Genomic DNA, 14,823 nt, shown 5'->3' with positions numbered 1-14,823 from the left:
CCCAAAGGATCAGACACATTACCTCCCAAGTTAATGAATATCTTAGATCTTACCCAAATAAATGCTTACAACCGATTCTTATTAACTGAACTAAAATTTATTAAAAAGATCAGTATACATACAGACATGAGTACAGTTCTGAGATTAGTTTCATAGTAGAGATGGTGAGCTTTGGAGTTGCAAAGAGTTCTTAAAATTAATCCATAGATTCAGTCCAATGTTCATATCCAGGGTGATCCCAGGTGGGACTGGAGATCTCAGTCTTATGATTCAAGCTTCCCCTGCATAAAGTATCAAGCAGATCTGAGAGAAAAAGGATCTGGACCCAAGGGTTTTTATACAGTTCCAGGTCTTCTCTTGATAGCTCAGAGTTATTAGGCGAACAATAGGCAATCATTGCGACTCTGAAGTAGACCTATTTCCTAAGCATCACCAGTAATTAGCTACACAGATTAACAAAGCAATTGCCTGTTTTCCACCATTTACAGGTGATTTGCTGTATACTTCAAAGAGAAATCGAGACCGTGATATCACTATATTTACAGTTAATATAAATGTTAATATTTTCTTTTGATCTCTGAATGAACAGAATACAGCATAGGCAGGAAATGTTCAATTACATTAACCTTTAACAATATATATTACTCCAGGGGGAATTCTGCGTTACTGTGCATGCACAGAATTCATGGCTCTCACAGATTTCTTTGCTTCCCTGCAGAAAAAAGACTTCTGACAGGGAAGCAAAGGGAAGTCACAAGAGCGGTCACACGCCCCTCCCCAGCAGTGCAGGCAGGTTGGTTTGGGCGCTTGGAGCAGCTAGTAGAGACATAAAGCACTGCTGAGGTGGGAGGGCTGGGCAGTCATGTGTGAGAGGGAGACACTGTCCCTCTCGCTCGCTATTGTGGCATGCTCAGCGTGGAGGGGCAGAGCTTTGGGGTGTTTCTGGTGAGGTAGGCATGGGGCAGGTTCTGTCCCCTCAGGCAAAGCAGAATGTATCAGCCTGCCTTCTTAGTGAATTGTTCCCATTGTTCTTAATGAATCCCCCAGGAGGATAACACAGGCGTAAAAATTGTAAGGCTCCTTTACATTGTCAGTGGTGTAAAGGACAGTGTGGCCTTATAAATGTTTGTGGTGCTTTGGTGATTAGTCATGTACATTTTTGGACTAAAAAAATTTCCTTTCAAAATGTGCTCCATCAATTGTTTGCTACTGCCCTTTCTGGAGATAGTCAGGAGCTAATATAAATTGTGAATTTGATTCCCCAGCCTTCACTTGCTCTTCAGTTGCAGTGATGTAACACTGAGCATATGGCTGTATATATTTGTTGACTAATAGCTACTATTGACCCTTTACTTCTAGTTATATTACTATTAGGCAGAGGGGGTTGGGGATTTCCTCCAATGTTCCCCACTCCCATACTTCATCCATTGTATTGTAGTTTAAATAAATTACCAAAATAATTGAAACCAGCATGATTATATTATTTTAACAAATAAAATATGCATTATTTTGCAGAATTTTAAAATATTTTGCGCAGAAATTTTAATTTTTCGGTGCAGAATTATTTATTTTTTTGGTGCAGAATTCCCCTAGGAGTAATATATGTAAACACACAAAAAGATTATCTACCAATATGTCCCTAAAGGCTGAATTTGGGTAATTTATCCTGCAGGATGCTTAACCCTTTCTGGCCACGTGTCTCAGCCTTATGAACGCTTCTATTCCTCAACCTGGACTTCTCACTCTTGCTGTACCTTTGAGTCTTAGTGGGCATGGACTAAGATGTTTTTTGGGACACTTCCCCCTGTGAGTACCCATGGCTAATTTATTTAAATGTGTTTCTTGGAACATAAAAAGGAATGTTAACTGTATAAGAAGGAAAAAATATGAGTCTCACTTTAATGAGCTGTAAGTGGATATAATATTCCTCCAGGAAACCCACCTCATTGAGTCTGAGGTCGAAAAGCTTTAAAAAGGCTGGATTGGTAATGATGTTTTTAGTAATTAAGCAGCCAAATCTGGGGGCAGGAGTGTCAATCCTGTTCAGTAAAACCTGAAAACACACAAATCCTATCCACTGATAAGACACGTAGGGAAGATTCTTAATTGTTAAAGTTTGCATCGCTGACATTATACACTCTTGTAAACATCTATGACCCCAACAGAGATGATTCCTCCTTTTTCAATTAGTTATTTTCAAAATTGACTTCTTCCTAGAAAATTTGATTATAGTGGGGGAACTTCAACAAGTGTTAGAACTGCTTTTGGTCAGGTCAAGCAGATCTCAGTGATCCCCATCCTCCACTAGGCAGACTATTATCCAGATGGAGGAATTGGATTTAAAGGACATAAGGAGACTGCAGCACCCTACAGGTAAAGACTGCTTTTTTCTCACCTCTACACACTCAGAGAATAGTTATTTTTTGGCAACCGGTAGCTTGGTAGCTGTGTTATTAACAATTATATAAAAGCCATTATAATCTCTGATCACACCCCTGTGATACTGTAGCTCTCGTCTCCTGAAAAACTAGGCTACCAGAAGATGGCGGTTAATACTGCTCTTTACTTCTAGATATAATTGAAAAAGCTTGTGGGGAAGAAATGACTTAAAGGGCAGGATAATATCCTATTCCTTCCACAGAAAGAGACTGAGCTGATGACTAATGGAACAGCTCAAGGAGGCAGAACTCAACTATGCGGATTACCCCTCTTTGGATAAACTGAGATGTAACCAGTCTCAGATATGAAATTAATAAAATAATTTCAGCTCAGGCTGAATTTGCGTTGTTTAAATGAAAACAAGGCATGCTGGGAATCGAGCATTTAAAGGTGGGGATATTATTAGCATATAGACTTAGAATGAATTCATTAAAAGCTAAAATCCCACTTATTTCACTCAAGTCAGTGTCAGATACTCACGAATCTAAAAAATTATTAATGAATTCTCCAGATTCTACCAATGCTTGTATTTAGAAGAAGATCCCTGATGATCAGTTACTTGATGAGTACATCCAAAATCAGCAATTCCCCCAGCCAGCAGAAGAACAAAAAGTTTGGCTCAATTTCCCATTCCATACCTCTGAAATTATGGCTACCCTAGGCAACATGAAATCAAGTAAGGCCCTGGCCATACACTACTTTCCAGATGAATTTTATGCCCAATTCAAAGCCAACTGGCTCCAAAATTGGCTGAACTATACACTGAGGCTTTTGGCAGAAGTACTCTGCCCCCTTCAATGAATGAAGCCCTAATCTCAGCCATCCTTAAAGCTGACCCAGATGACCAATATTCTTAATCAATTCTGACATTAAAATATTTTCTAAAATTCTACCTGGATGATTAGAAAAAGTAGTGAGGTACATAGCACACCCAGATTAGGTGAGTTTTATACAAGAGAGACATGGGTAAGGCAAACCCTGGGTCAGTTTATCAGTGTGCTAACCCCTTGAAGCTGATGGCTGTTCTGTCACTGGACATGGAAAAAGCCTTTGATAGAGTAAATTGGAGGTATTTTTTCTTCACCCTACAAAAATTTGGATCTGGTCTCTTTCATTTCCTAGATTAGACTTTTGTACTCCAATTTTAGCTCCCATGTTGTAACCAATAACTACATTTCCCCTCCTTTCAATCTCCATCGTGGTACTAGACAGATCTTTCCCTCCTCCTATTTAATTTGACTTTAGAGCCATTGGCAATACAAATTAGAGCACACCGAGGGATCCAGAGTATAAAAATAGGGTCCATGGGGATGAAAATATGCTTATATGATGATGATTTATAAACTATTGAATTGTCTGGGAAAATCTCAGGGTACAACGTTAACAAGCACAAGTCAGAGGCTCTTAGTGCACTTTTAGATAATACTTTTCTCTGGTAGCAGCCAGAAATCAGGTACTTGGGAGTTTTTTTTTTTAGAAACATGAAATAAATAGTCAAAATTAATTTCAGTCTAATCACACACACCGCTTTGGATTTACGTAGATGGGAAGCCTTCCTCTATCACTTTGGGGTAGAGTTAAAAATCTTAAAGACGAGTGTCCTCCCAAGACTTCTATTGATCTAAGCTCCTTGCCAGTTTATATTCCCCCTTCTGTTTTTTTGTTGTTTTTTCCAGAATTAATAACATTTTTAAAATTCTGTTGTGGGGTATGGGGAACAAAAGCCAAATTATCCTTTGAAAAATGCAGCTGCCTGTCAATGCAGGAGACTTTGGCGTTACTATGTATCCTTAATCTTGAGCCAAGTGACACAGTGGCTGACCTGCTCCCTCCCCGAGCTTTCCATATAAGTCCCAGGCTTCTCCTGTCTGGCTGTATACAAAGGAAGAAACCCACCACTAGCATGATTCCTAAACTTGGACTTCTGTTGTGTCCTTATGGAGAAGATGGTCACAATTTTGACCATTAGGAAAGTTGGGTATCTGGTTGCTTCCAAGTTTAAATGTCATCCCTTTTCACATTTAGATTCAGGTTACTCCAAAATGTTAATTGCCTATAAATCCATCCTATAGCCTGATTAGATTCAAAAAGGGATTTTGAGCATAAACCACCTATTTGAAAGCAATTACTTCATGCTCTTTCCTCGCCTTAGGGGGAAATTTCAACTGGACCCAAAGAAGGAATGTCAATACTTTTAATTTAACCATGCCCTGCAACACCAGTTTGGGCCAGATGCCTCTGCAGCATCAGACCGCCCCCCAGCTTCTGGAGAGTTCTGAAAAAGTTATATTTCCTGCCTATCAGGCAAATTGGCAGTCAGCAGTGACTGGGAACATGAGCTGTGAATTTCCATTACCAATATTCTGTGGAATCAGATTTATTCCAATATACAGCATTTCTGACTAGAATTACAGTTAAGATTGATCTAGCAGAAAATCCTTTGGAGGATGCACTGGACTCCGTCTAGACTTTTCAGGTCTGGAGCAGCCACATCTGACAAATGCTGGTTCTGCAGGCACGAACTTGTACCACATGCTGTGGAACTGCCTTTTGATCTATTTTTTTTCTGGACAGAGATAAATATTTGAGCCAATTTCTCTCTCTCTCAGTCAAGGTGAATTGCAGGCTGGCCAGGCCATGCTAGGCCTAACCAATCTGTCCTGGAAACTGAAATCCTCTGAAAATTTTTGGTTGGGTAGAGCTCTGATTGTAGCCAAACATCCAATTCTACAACAGGGGAAGTTCCAAGTACACCCATCTCCCAAGAGTTGTACTCTGATTTGGTGAGCCTGGTAGCAATGGAACAAAATTTGCACTCAAAACAACCAAGATAAGTGTATGGTTATATGGTTGTCATTTTTGAAAGAATCAGAATAATCAATTACATTCTCTATGAGGTAATATTTTTTGTGGTGCCCTTCCAAAACCCTGGACCCCTCCCATTTTCTCAACTCATCTCTTCCTTCTCTATCCTATCATTCCTTTCTTAGCCTCTTTTATGTGGCTGTCTGGCTTTCCTTTGGTCCTCTTTTCACTGTCACTTTTTTCTCTATTTCTCTCCTGCCATCTTTTTTCCCCCCGAAAGGGAATTATGATGATTAGTTTATGATCTTACTTTACAAAGAGCCCCAAACTGGGTCTGAATAACAAAATAACCATTATTAATTAATAGTACAGGCAAATCTCTGTAACCAATTAATAATTGTCTTTGTCCCATTATTCTTTGCCCTTAATTAAGTAGTTTTGTCTCCCCTACATTGCTGTATAATCTGATAATGGCTCTACTTCAGGTTAGGTAGCTAATAAAAGATAAGACAAACAAAGAATAGTCTGTATAAATATAGATATCTCCTCTGCCAAGATTCTCACTCCTAGATCTTAGCTTGCTATCATGAGGCACTTGGACCTTCCCAAACTCTTGAAGAGTTTTGGTCCCTCAGGCAGCAGTAGTGGGGTAGAGCACTGCTGAACTTAATTATCCTTGGTACTTTCCATCTGGTTCCTTCTTGATTTCAATCAGCAAAGAAACTCCATGTGGGAGCTGCATCTCTCCAGTTTCACGCCTACCATTCTCAGAGGCATGCTCCTTGTGCATCAAGTATCCTTTCTGCATCCAGGTCTTTCAGGCAGGTCCAAATGTCTTTTACATTAGTTTTGTGAGATCATTTGCCTCAGGCTCTTTGGTCAGTGCTCAGCGGCAGCACTTTGGCTCTTACTTCATCACCTGCCCTGGCACTTTGTTGCCTCTGTCTGCAACACTTTCAAGTCTGCTCTTGGGGTCTGTTTTAGTGTTCCAGAACCTCTGTTTTGTGGCACTTCAGTACTTGTGTTTTGCATGTTTCTGGAACATGTCTTGGCACTTTTGGTGTTAGTTTTTATATATTCTTCAATGCTTTCTTCAGCGCCTCTGCTGTGCTCCAGCAATTCACTTTGGTACCCAGATATACCATCTCTTCAGCTCAGTCTCACTGTTTTCTCTTTTTGTTTTGTGCTATGTTCTGTTTGCAGAACATCAATCTCTTGAGCACCTAAGGAAGAAGGAAACCACTCAATGGCTTCTAATCATGTTCTTCCAGCAAGTCTAGGTCAGTGATGGACAACCAATCCACTGCATGGTCTTCTTTGCAGTTAACTGTGAAGTTAAGGACCATATGTCACCCTGGGATCTAAGAAAGAGTGGAGAATGCTTCTATGGGCTTGTCAAGATGCAGAGTTACACCAGTTTATCTAATGGTGTTCTTTTAAACTGATTTTGTTAAAAAGGTGCAAAATGCTATGTGGACACACTAATTTTGGTTGAGCCATATTTATTTTGGTTCAGTGTGTTTAGTTAAACGAAAGTGTTTTAGCTAAACCAAAATAAATCACTCAGACCAAAATAAAATTTCCACACAGGGTTTGCGTTAGTTTAACTAAACTGGTGCAAGTTGGTATGTAGACAAGGCCTAAGTCCTGCTCAAGGCACTCCAGGGAGACTCCTGTAACATTTGCCTAAGGCTGGCCCAGAAGGCTTGACATGAGCCTTGATGCTTGAAGTCAGGAGAACGGAGCTTTGACTTATTGGATGATGCATATCCTCGGCAGAAGCCAAGCCAGGTAGTGTTGAGAGGGAACCAGTAGCTCTCTCTATAGAACTGTTCTCAAAGCCACTGACTCCAAGCAAGGCTTGTGATTTCCCCCACCTGCATTTGTGACAGAGATGGAGACAGTAATTCTGGATGCTGGTCTATCAATCTATCCAAGTCACTCTAGGTCCTTTGCGAGACTGTCACAAGGTCTTCAGTAACATCTCCGATGCATTCCTTTTAGCCCTTTGTTGGGAGCAGTTAGAGTTCTCAACAAATTCATAATGCTTTTTACACCAAGGCAGCACCTTCAGCACAAAAAGGTCTGGTACTAAGCACTTCTTATTTTGTTTGAATAATAGCTTGTATTTCTTGACAATTTTGGTGTGCTTTCATGATTGCTTTCATTTCTGTCCAGTTCACCTTGAACTTCTCAAGCCAAGGTCTGCCAAATAATCGTGGATACTTTCTTTCAATCCCATACAAGGGTAAAATGACGGACTGTCCATCTAGCTGAACTTTCACCTGAAGTACCCCTTTGGGGACTAACTTTTTGCCGACATAGGTCTTCAAAACCTTAGAGGTTTTTTCTAGAGGAACTTGTGACAGTGTCTAGTGAAAGGCAGATGCAGAAGTCAGTGAGATGGCAGCTCCAGTATTAAGCTAGATTCTTGTCAGAACTTCTACAATTGAGGGTGTGATCCAGATGTAATGTCTGACTCCAGCTGGCGATAACATGTGGTGTTCTGGTTCTTGATCAGTGTCATTAGAGCTCGTACCTTTTTCCACATTATGAATTCCCAGCTTCCATCCTTTTAGGTTCATCCTTCATAGGTGTCTTCTTGGTTGTAAAGTTACCCTTTGTTGCTGAACCGTGTGACAGTTCACAGTAATGTGTCCTTTCTTCTGGCATTTTCTGCCAATAACCTGGCCTGTCCAGCAGTCCTTTTCAGCATGAGCAGTTTGTGCACCATGGGCACGTGGAAATTCCTTGCGTTCCCATGATCCTCTATCTTGCCGATGTAGGAGGTAACTTTCCAGTTCACACTAAATGCCAAAGAATTCTTCCCTAAGGTCTCCATGGCAACTGCTACTTCAACAGCCTTCTTGAATGTAAGTGCTAATACAGTCGGTACTTCTCCTGGACCTGGTCACTGCATAATCCAAAGACTAATTGGTCAGGTAGGGCATCACTTAATGTTTGTCCAAACTGACAATGCTCTGACAGTTTCCTTAGAGCAACAATAAACTGTGCTACCAACTCTCCACTTCTCTGATCTCGCTGATGAAACTGATATTGTTCTGCTATCATTGATGGCAAGGAGAAAAATATTTTTGCATTGCTGCTGTAATTGCAGTGTACGTGGCGGTTCTGGGAACAGTTTGAGACAACAGGTTATGCAGCAGTCCATATGCCTTTGGACCCATTATTGTCAGCAAGGTTGAAACTCTTTGTCCATTGGGAATGGTGCTGCAGGTTACAAATTACTCAAAACATCGAGGTATACCACCCAGGAGTCACGGCTGTTGTCAAATTCATAACATTGCCCACAAAAGGTGCTATTTCACTGCTCTTGTTTTGAATTTTACACCTCCTGGAAGTCTCTTCCTCAGGGAAATTCTGTTTTTTTTTTTAAATGGTGTACTATCCTCACTGGATCACCCTCTGTTGGCTGGGTGCTTATACTGCAAAATGCAGAATTCTTCCTTTGGCTGCACTGGGCTCCCTCTGCTGGCTCTAGACTCTCAATGCAGGCTCAGCCTTTTCTCTGCCTGCTTGCACCTGATCAACAAAGTTAGCTGCTTCCCCTTCACTGCTCTGAAGTTTTCTAAACAGTTCCAGCAGTAATTGCAGTACTCTTATCCTGGGTTGTATCTTTATTTGCCTAATTCCTCCTCTGAAGCTGGCTGGTTCACACTGTCCCAGAAGCAAAAAACAGCAAGCTGTCACCCTGTGCCTCTAGGTGAATTTTGTCCCCTTTTTCAAAATTTTATTCTTTGTTCTATTCAGGCAATGGAAGCCCTGGACACTTGTTGGGATAGAAGGTCCTTGCTGCCAATGTTGTGTTTCTGGAGCCAGCAGAGAAGGAGTTAGATACAGACACAGAGGGAGCTGATGGACACACAGCTGTCAGCTGTGCTCCCTTTATTGTTCTCGCCAGCAAAACTGAAACTATAACAATAACATGGTTTGCAGTGGGGAGGGGAGAGTGCTCAAATATTTAAAGGGATATGATCATATGTAGGATCCATCCAAAGTATCCCTTCTATAAATTATTTATTTTGGGATAACTCCAGAACTAAATGCTCACTAAAGTAAGGCTATTATTCATTTAGCTAAAAAGAACAGAATGCCATCAGATACACAAATCATATTTTAGATAATTGTTCATGAAGGTCATTAGGTTGAAAATTGTTTTTCTGTTCTTGGAAATTTATAATCCTTTATTCCTGGAATAAAAAGCTACTGACTTCTGGGAAAATTATTCAAGGGAGTAGATTTTTGGGCCAAATCCTGATCACAATGAAGCAGCCAAATCCTGGTCACAATGAAGCCTGTGCAAAACTTCCATTGCCATTGACTTCAGTGGGACTAGGAGTTGACCCTTAATTCCTGAAAGAGTACCACACGTGGAGATGGCAGAGCTGGTGGCTGATGTGTCTAAAGTTCAGCTCTGCTGCTGTTTTGAATGTGATTTGCTTGATTTATTTTAATCTCTAAAAGTGGGAATTCCTTTCTTGAGCTAAAATAGAGTATACGGTCTTATCCAGATGTGGCAAAATTGCTGCACCATGATGTCCCCTCCTGGCTGGCTGTGGCACTACAGCAACTTTTGCCTCAGTTTCCCTCACCTTTCAGAGACACAGTGGGCTTTATCAAAATCCAACAAAATATATATATAACCAACTCACCAGGCAATCACCTTGGTGAAGGAGTGCCTCTGCTGCTGCTTCTCCCTGGTTCAGACAGTCTCCTGATCCAAGGCACACTCCTCCCCTTACTCAGGGTTTCCCACAGGCTCCAACTCATCAGGGTCTCCATCTTACTCAGGCTTTCAGCTCATCCCTGGAGAAGCATATCTGGTCTTTCTCTATCTCGGTCTTCTTTGCAGGCTGCTTCCCAGAGAGAGAGCACTTCCTATCTTTTCTCTTCTGGTTTTCCCCCAGCAGTGCTCACCCAGCTTTATATAGAGGCAAAACTCTTCTCTATCCCAGTTGGGCTTTATTTCCAGTTAGTCCTGGCTCACCCTCCAGGTGCACTCAGGCTGGTTAATTGGTCTATGAGGTCTATATTAATCCTTTTACAACCTGTGTAAGATAAAAACCCCATCACAAAGGAGTTTACATTTTTAGATTAAAAATATGTTTACAGGATCTAAGTTAAAACTATAACTTGTTAAATAGTTTTATAATTCTAATTCTAAAATAAGAGTGATTCAGATACTTTTTTTTTTACTACTTGATTTACAAATATTCTGTTTGATATTTTGTATTGTATACTTTGCACAGTGCACTTAAGCTATTTGTTAATATTCTGGGAAAAAATTAATCAAGTAAGTAAAAGCTATATATTTTAAAAAACAGAATGAGCACATTCGCCTGTTATTTCACATTTGGTGCTTTCCTTTTCAAATATTTCTTCTGCACTGAGCTATACAGGCTATAATGTAAGTGATCATTTGAGGTTGTTTTCTGTTTGAGATAATAATGTTACTATATATACACACTTCAAGGCCTATCGCTAAACTGTTTCTGTTTAGTCTGAGAGTTTATTAGCCCAGGATGTGGTAATTATTGAATTAACAGGAAGCTCTCTCAAGTTATTATATTGCTCTTCTTCCTTTTGCCTTAGTTCTCTGAGAGAACTGTCTAGAACAAAGAAGTCTGACTCAGCTTCTGACACTGTCCACTGTGTCACTCAATTTAACTTTAGCCTTCCTGCTATCTTCCTCCCATAAAAAAAATCCTACTTTCTTCCCCAATTAAGAGCAACTCCTTTAAAATTGTCTTATTTAATGTCTGAAGTTTATGTGGGCTGATATGGGAGTGAGGAAACAAATTTTGAGAGTAGCATGTTTGTAGTCACCATGTGGCTAAGGAGCTTGAGAAGCAGAGAGTGATAGTAGCCAGAGTTGAGTGATTTGCATAGGACATATATATAATCTGAATATAGTTGTAGTATTAGCATGTGATCATGTACTTGAAGACTGTATTGTAATGCATTCACACAGGGGAGCATACCAAACTTCATGTTGGCATTTCCTCATTTTTGAGTGCTTAATCATGAAACCCACATAATTTTTGTTTGGAATATGTATTTAGGATGTTTGAACTAGTAACTGAGAATTGTGAATTTTAGTCCGTTTTCCTTCATGTGATGTCTGACATCTGACTAACAAGTCCATGTGAGTATGCTTGACTGCTTGTTCTGTTTGTGAATAAACGTAGAATTAATTTTGACATAATTCTGGCTTTGTTTTACAACATACAGCTAGTTCTCCAAACTGCTTTTGGTCCAACCTATGAAAGCAATAAGGGGACATCCCTTCAGATTTTCAGCATTCTTAATCCACATGAACATAGTGCATTTATACAATGCCATTGACAATCACATGCAGTTTGGAAAGAAAATTCAGTGACAGGATGATTGATTCACTAACTTTCTTGCAGTATGAAATTGGTATTTTCTTTTTAAAGAAAATGGTCTCAGCTTTCTCCTTCCATACCCACTTTTTTTTTTTAAAGGCTGTAGAATTTGCAGAAAGAAAAATGCTAGAAAAGCGTCAGGAAGAAGAAGATAATGTGGCTGAAATTTCTAACCTCCTTCGAGGAGACTTGCTTTCTGAAAACCCAGAACAAGCAGCCAGTTCGTTTGGGCGACATCGTGTGATTACTGATAGATGGAAAGGAATGAACCACGATCAGTTGAAGGCAATACGTTACACTCAACAACAACAAGTTCTGGAGAAACTGGTATTCAAACCCATTTGCTTATCTGTATTAGTTGGAGTAGTAGCATAGACAGGGCTGGTAGCACCGCCAATTATTAAGTGGCTTGACACTTCCCATTGTAAGATCCCGTTTTCAGTAGCTTATAGCTTTATAACAGCCAAACTTCAACTGATTGGGCTGAATTTTTCCGTGCAACACCTCTTCTTCAGGATGAATTTGTTTGAAAAAGTTAATCCAAAATGGTCCAGACATTTCCAAGAACGAGGCTAGTGAAAAATACGATGTTTTGCCATGTTAAATTCTGGCAACATTTTCTTTGAGAAGCTCTCATGCCCCCATGCTTTGTATCGGGGACTTGAAATTTGGCAGGGGTATTCTTTGTGTCAGGGATGTTCCTTTTGCTGTTCCTGTGAAAATCCACCCAAATTTGGCCAAGTTATAAGCCTTTGAAAAATCTCAGTTTGCACATGCTCAGTAGAATTGTTAGAGTTTCACAGCTAAAATCTGTGAAGATTCCATTCTCACTGAACATGCTTCATCCGTCAACTCCTAGTGCTGATCAGACTCCCTGTACACCAGTCCCACATTGTGCCTGATTAGGTTTCAGCCCAGAGCTATGGGGGCTGGCCTCTCCTTGGAATTGCTGTTCCCAGATGTTCTGGACTAGGGTAGGGCCATGCACTAGATTGAATTCAAGGAGTCTGTCTCTCCTGTGCTTTCAGTAACTGTCCTGCTGGCACCAAGGGAGCATGGAGTAGGAAGCAGTCTAATTAGAATGCGGAAGGACAAGAACCACACTGAAGGGGAGAGAAATTAGCACATTGGAACAAGGAACCTGATGAGATTGGGACTGGAGTGTGGGAGAAAGTAAACTTGTGACTGGAGGCGGGACTGGGAGTGGAAGACTGGGACAGACTGGGCAAGACAGTTGAGACTGGGACTGATAGCCAGGAGAGGGGAGGGGAACACTGGATCTGATGAGAAGCTGGGAGGATGGAGAGAAACTAGGAATTTTGGACAAGGAGACTGGGACTGTAAACTGATGGGGGAATATGGGCAGGGTAGGGAGGAAAGCCCGAATGCCAGAGAAAAGCCCATGAGAAAATGAATAATTCTCTTTTCAGAGAAGGGTTTAAATAGCGTGCCGTAAATGGGACATATGGCCATATAGTGAACAAAGAGGAGAAAATATTGAAATCGCTGCTCACTAAGTGATCGCTATCCATTTTGTGTACTGAATGAAAGAGGAGTCCTGCAGGGGGAAAAGAAATGTCTTAATTACATAATCACATACTATCCTAATTCAAATACATAAGGGGGCAAGTTAAGGTTCAAAAGCAATCTTAATTCTGGCATATCCTAACTTTTGACATTGCAACCTTAATAATGTTCTTTTAATATAGTGTTCTGTGTGCAATTTTTTTTAGAGACAAATCTGTCAATAGATAAATTCTCTTAAATTCTAGGGGCTGTGTTTCATACCAGCATGGTAATGATCATCATAAAGGATCTAGTTAATATGACAAGAACTTATTTTCTTAACAGTTTCACCAGTCCTGAACAACTGTTAGTCTTTTCACAGAGACACCAAAAGCAGTTTAATTTTGATTGACAGATGTACACAGTGTAGAGCTGCCTCGTCTGAATATGTCTAAAAGGTGGTATCAAAGCTGTGATGCACAAGGGGAATATGATCGGAGGTAGTGACAGACAATTTGTAAATATAGGATGTATTGGAGGAGAAGGAAGTTTGAGTCAAAAATTATGCCAAGACAACAGATAATGGGCTTGATTTACTCTGAAATCCACCTGGAGAAGGAAGTGCACAGTACTACAACCCCCTTTCTACAAGGAGACACTGAGCTGCCAGCACAACTTCCAATGTAGACAGCACTGGCCATGAAGAGAACATGGGCAGTTTGACCAGATTTGTACCAGTTTAGTGAATCTTCTCAGATACAGTCCTTTAGTGGGTCTCCTACAGAGAGCTTTGACTGCATTAAAAGCTGTCTTCCCCTGAGCATAATCCCCTGAGGGAGGGTGTAATGAAACCACTGCCTGCCTTCCCCATGTGGGCTGAATTTCCCCCAGGACACAACAGCTACTGCTGGTGGAGGAGGGTGCAATGTGAATCCTTCTGTCATAGCAGGGGTGAATCAAGCCCATTAAAGACAAATGAGCTCATCACATGAGTGAACTTGCTAATAAGACTATTTAAATATTGTTTTATCTGTGATTGTGGAAAAAAAAGCAAACATTTCATTTCTTCCTCCAGAGGCTGCAGGAGGAAGAACGGCAAAGAAATGCAGAGTGGGACAGGCAACGTATACAGGGCGCCAGAGCACAACTTCTTTTTGAGCGGCATCAACAGCGACTAAATCGAGAACTTCGCAGAACTCTGGATAATGCTAATGCACAACTCTCCCAGGAGCAGAAATCAAAGTAAGTGCCCAGAGGGATTAATCTATATCAGATAAAGTCTTTCCCATTGACAACAGTTTGGCATTATAAAATTGCTTAGCGAGCCTGCTGTACTTGTCATAAGATGTTTTGACATTGATTGCATTTTAAAAAAAAATCGCAAATTTAGAGCAAGTGTCTAAATTTTGTAGTATGAGAAAAAAAGAAAACTCTTCTCAAGAGACTATCCTGTTACTGTTCCTAAGTTACACGTTGGGAATAATGGCTCAAATACACTATGACCTCAGCAGAACTTGTCAGTAAGTGTCACATTATGTTCATTGTACATAGCAAAATAAAGATAGAAAAGTGGGGAAAATATGCATAGATTCCAAGGCCAAAGGGACCATTATGATCATCTGGTCTGACCTCCTGTATAACACAAGCCATAGAACTTTCCCCAAAA

General features: G+C 40.5%; 1 protein-coding gene across 4 annotated transcripts in view; it reads left to right on the top strand.

Moving 5' to 3' along the window:
- RIBC2 (RIB43A domain with coiled-coils 2) overlaps positions 1-14,823 on the top strand; it is a 106,753-nt gene that overhangs the window by 14,072 nt on the left and 77,858 nt on the right. For all 4 annotated transcript variants that reach the window (XM_048824791.2, XM_048824780.2, XM_048824771.2 and 1 more), the window contains exons 5-6: positions 11,751-11,978; positions 14,233-14,399. In XM_048824791.2, the coding sequence (XP_048680748.1) occupies positions 11,751-11,978; positions 14,233-14,399 (395 nt within the window). The remainder of the gene's footprint in view (positions 1-11,750; positions 11,979-14,232; positions 14,400-14,823) is intronic.

The sequence above is a fragment of the Caretta caretta genome, chromosome 1, assembly GCF_965140235.1.
Source record: "Caretta caretta isolate rCarCar2 chromosome 1, rCarCar1.hap1, whole genome shotgun sequence".
NCBI classification, from domain to species: domain Eukaryota; kingdom Metazoa; phylum Chordata; order Testudines; family Cheloniidae; genus Caretta; species Caretta caretta.
This window is presented reverse-complemented; position numbering and strand designations above follow the sequence as displayed.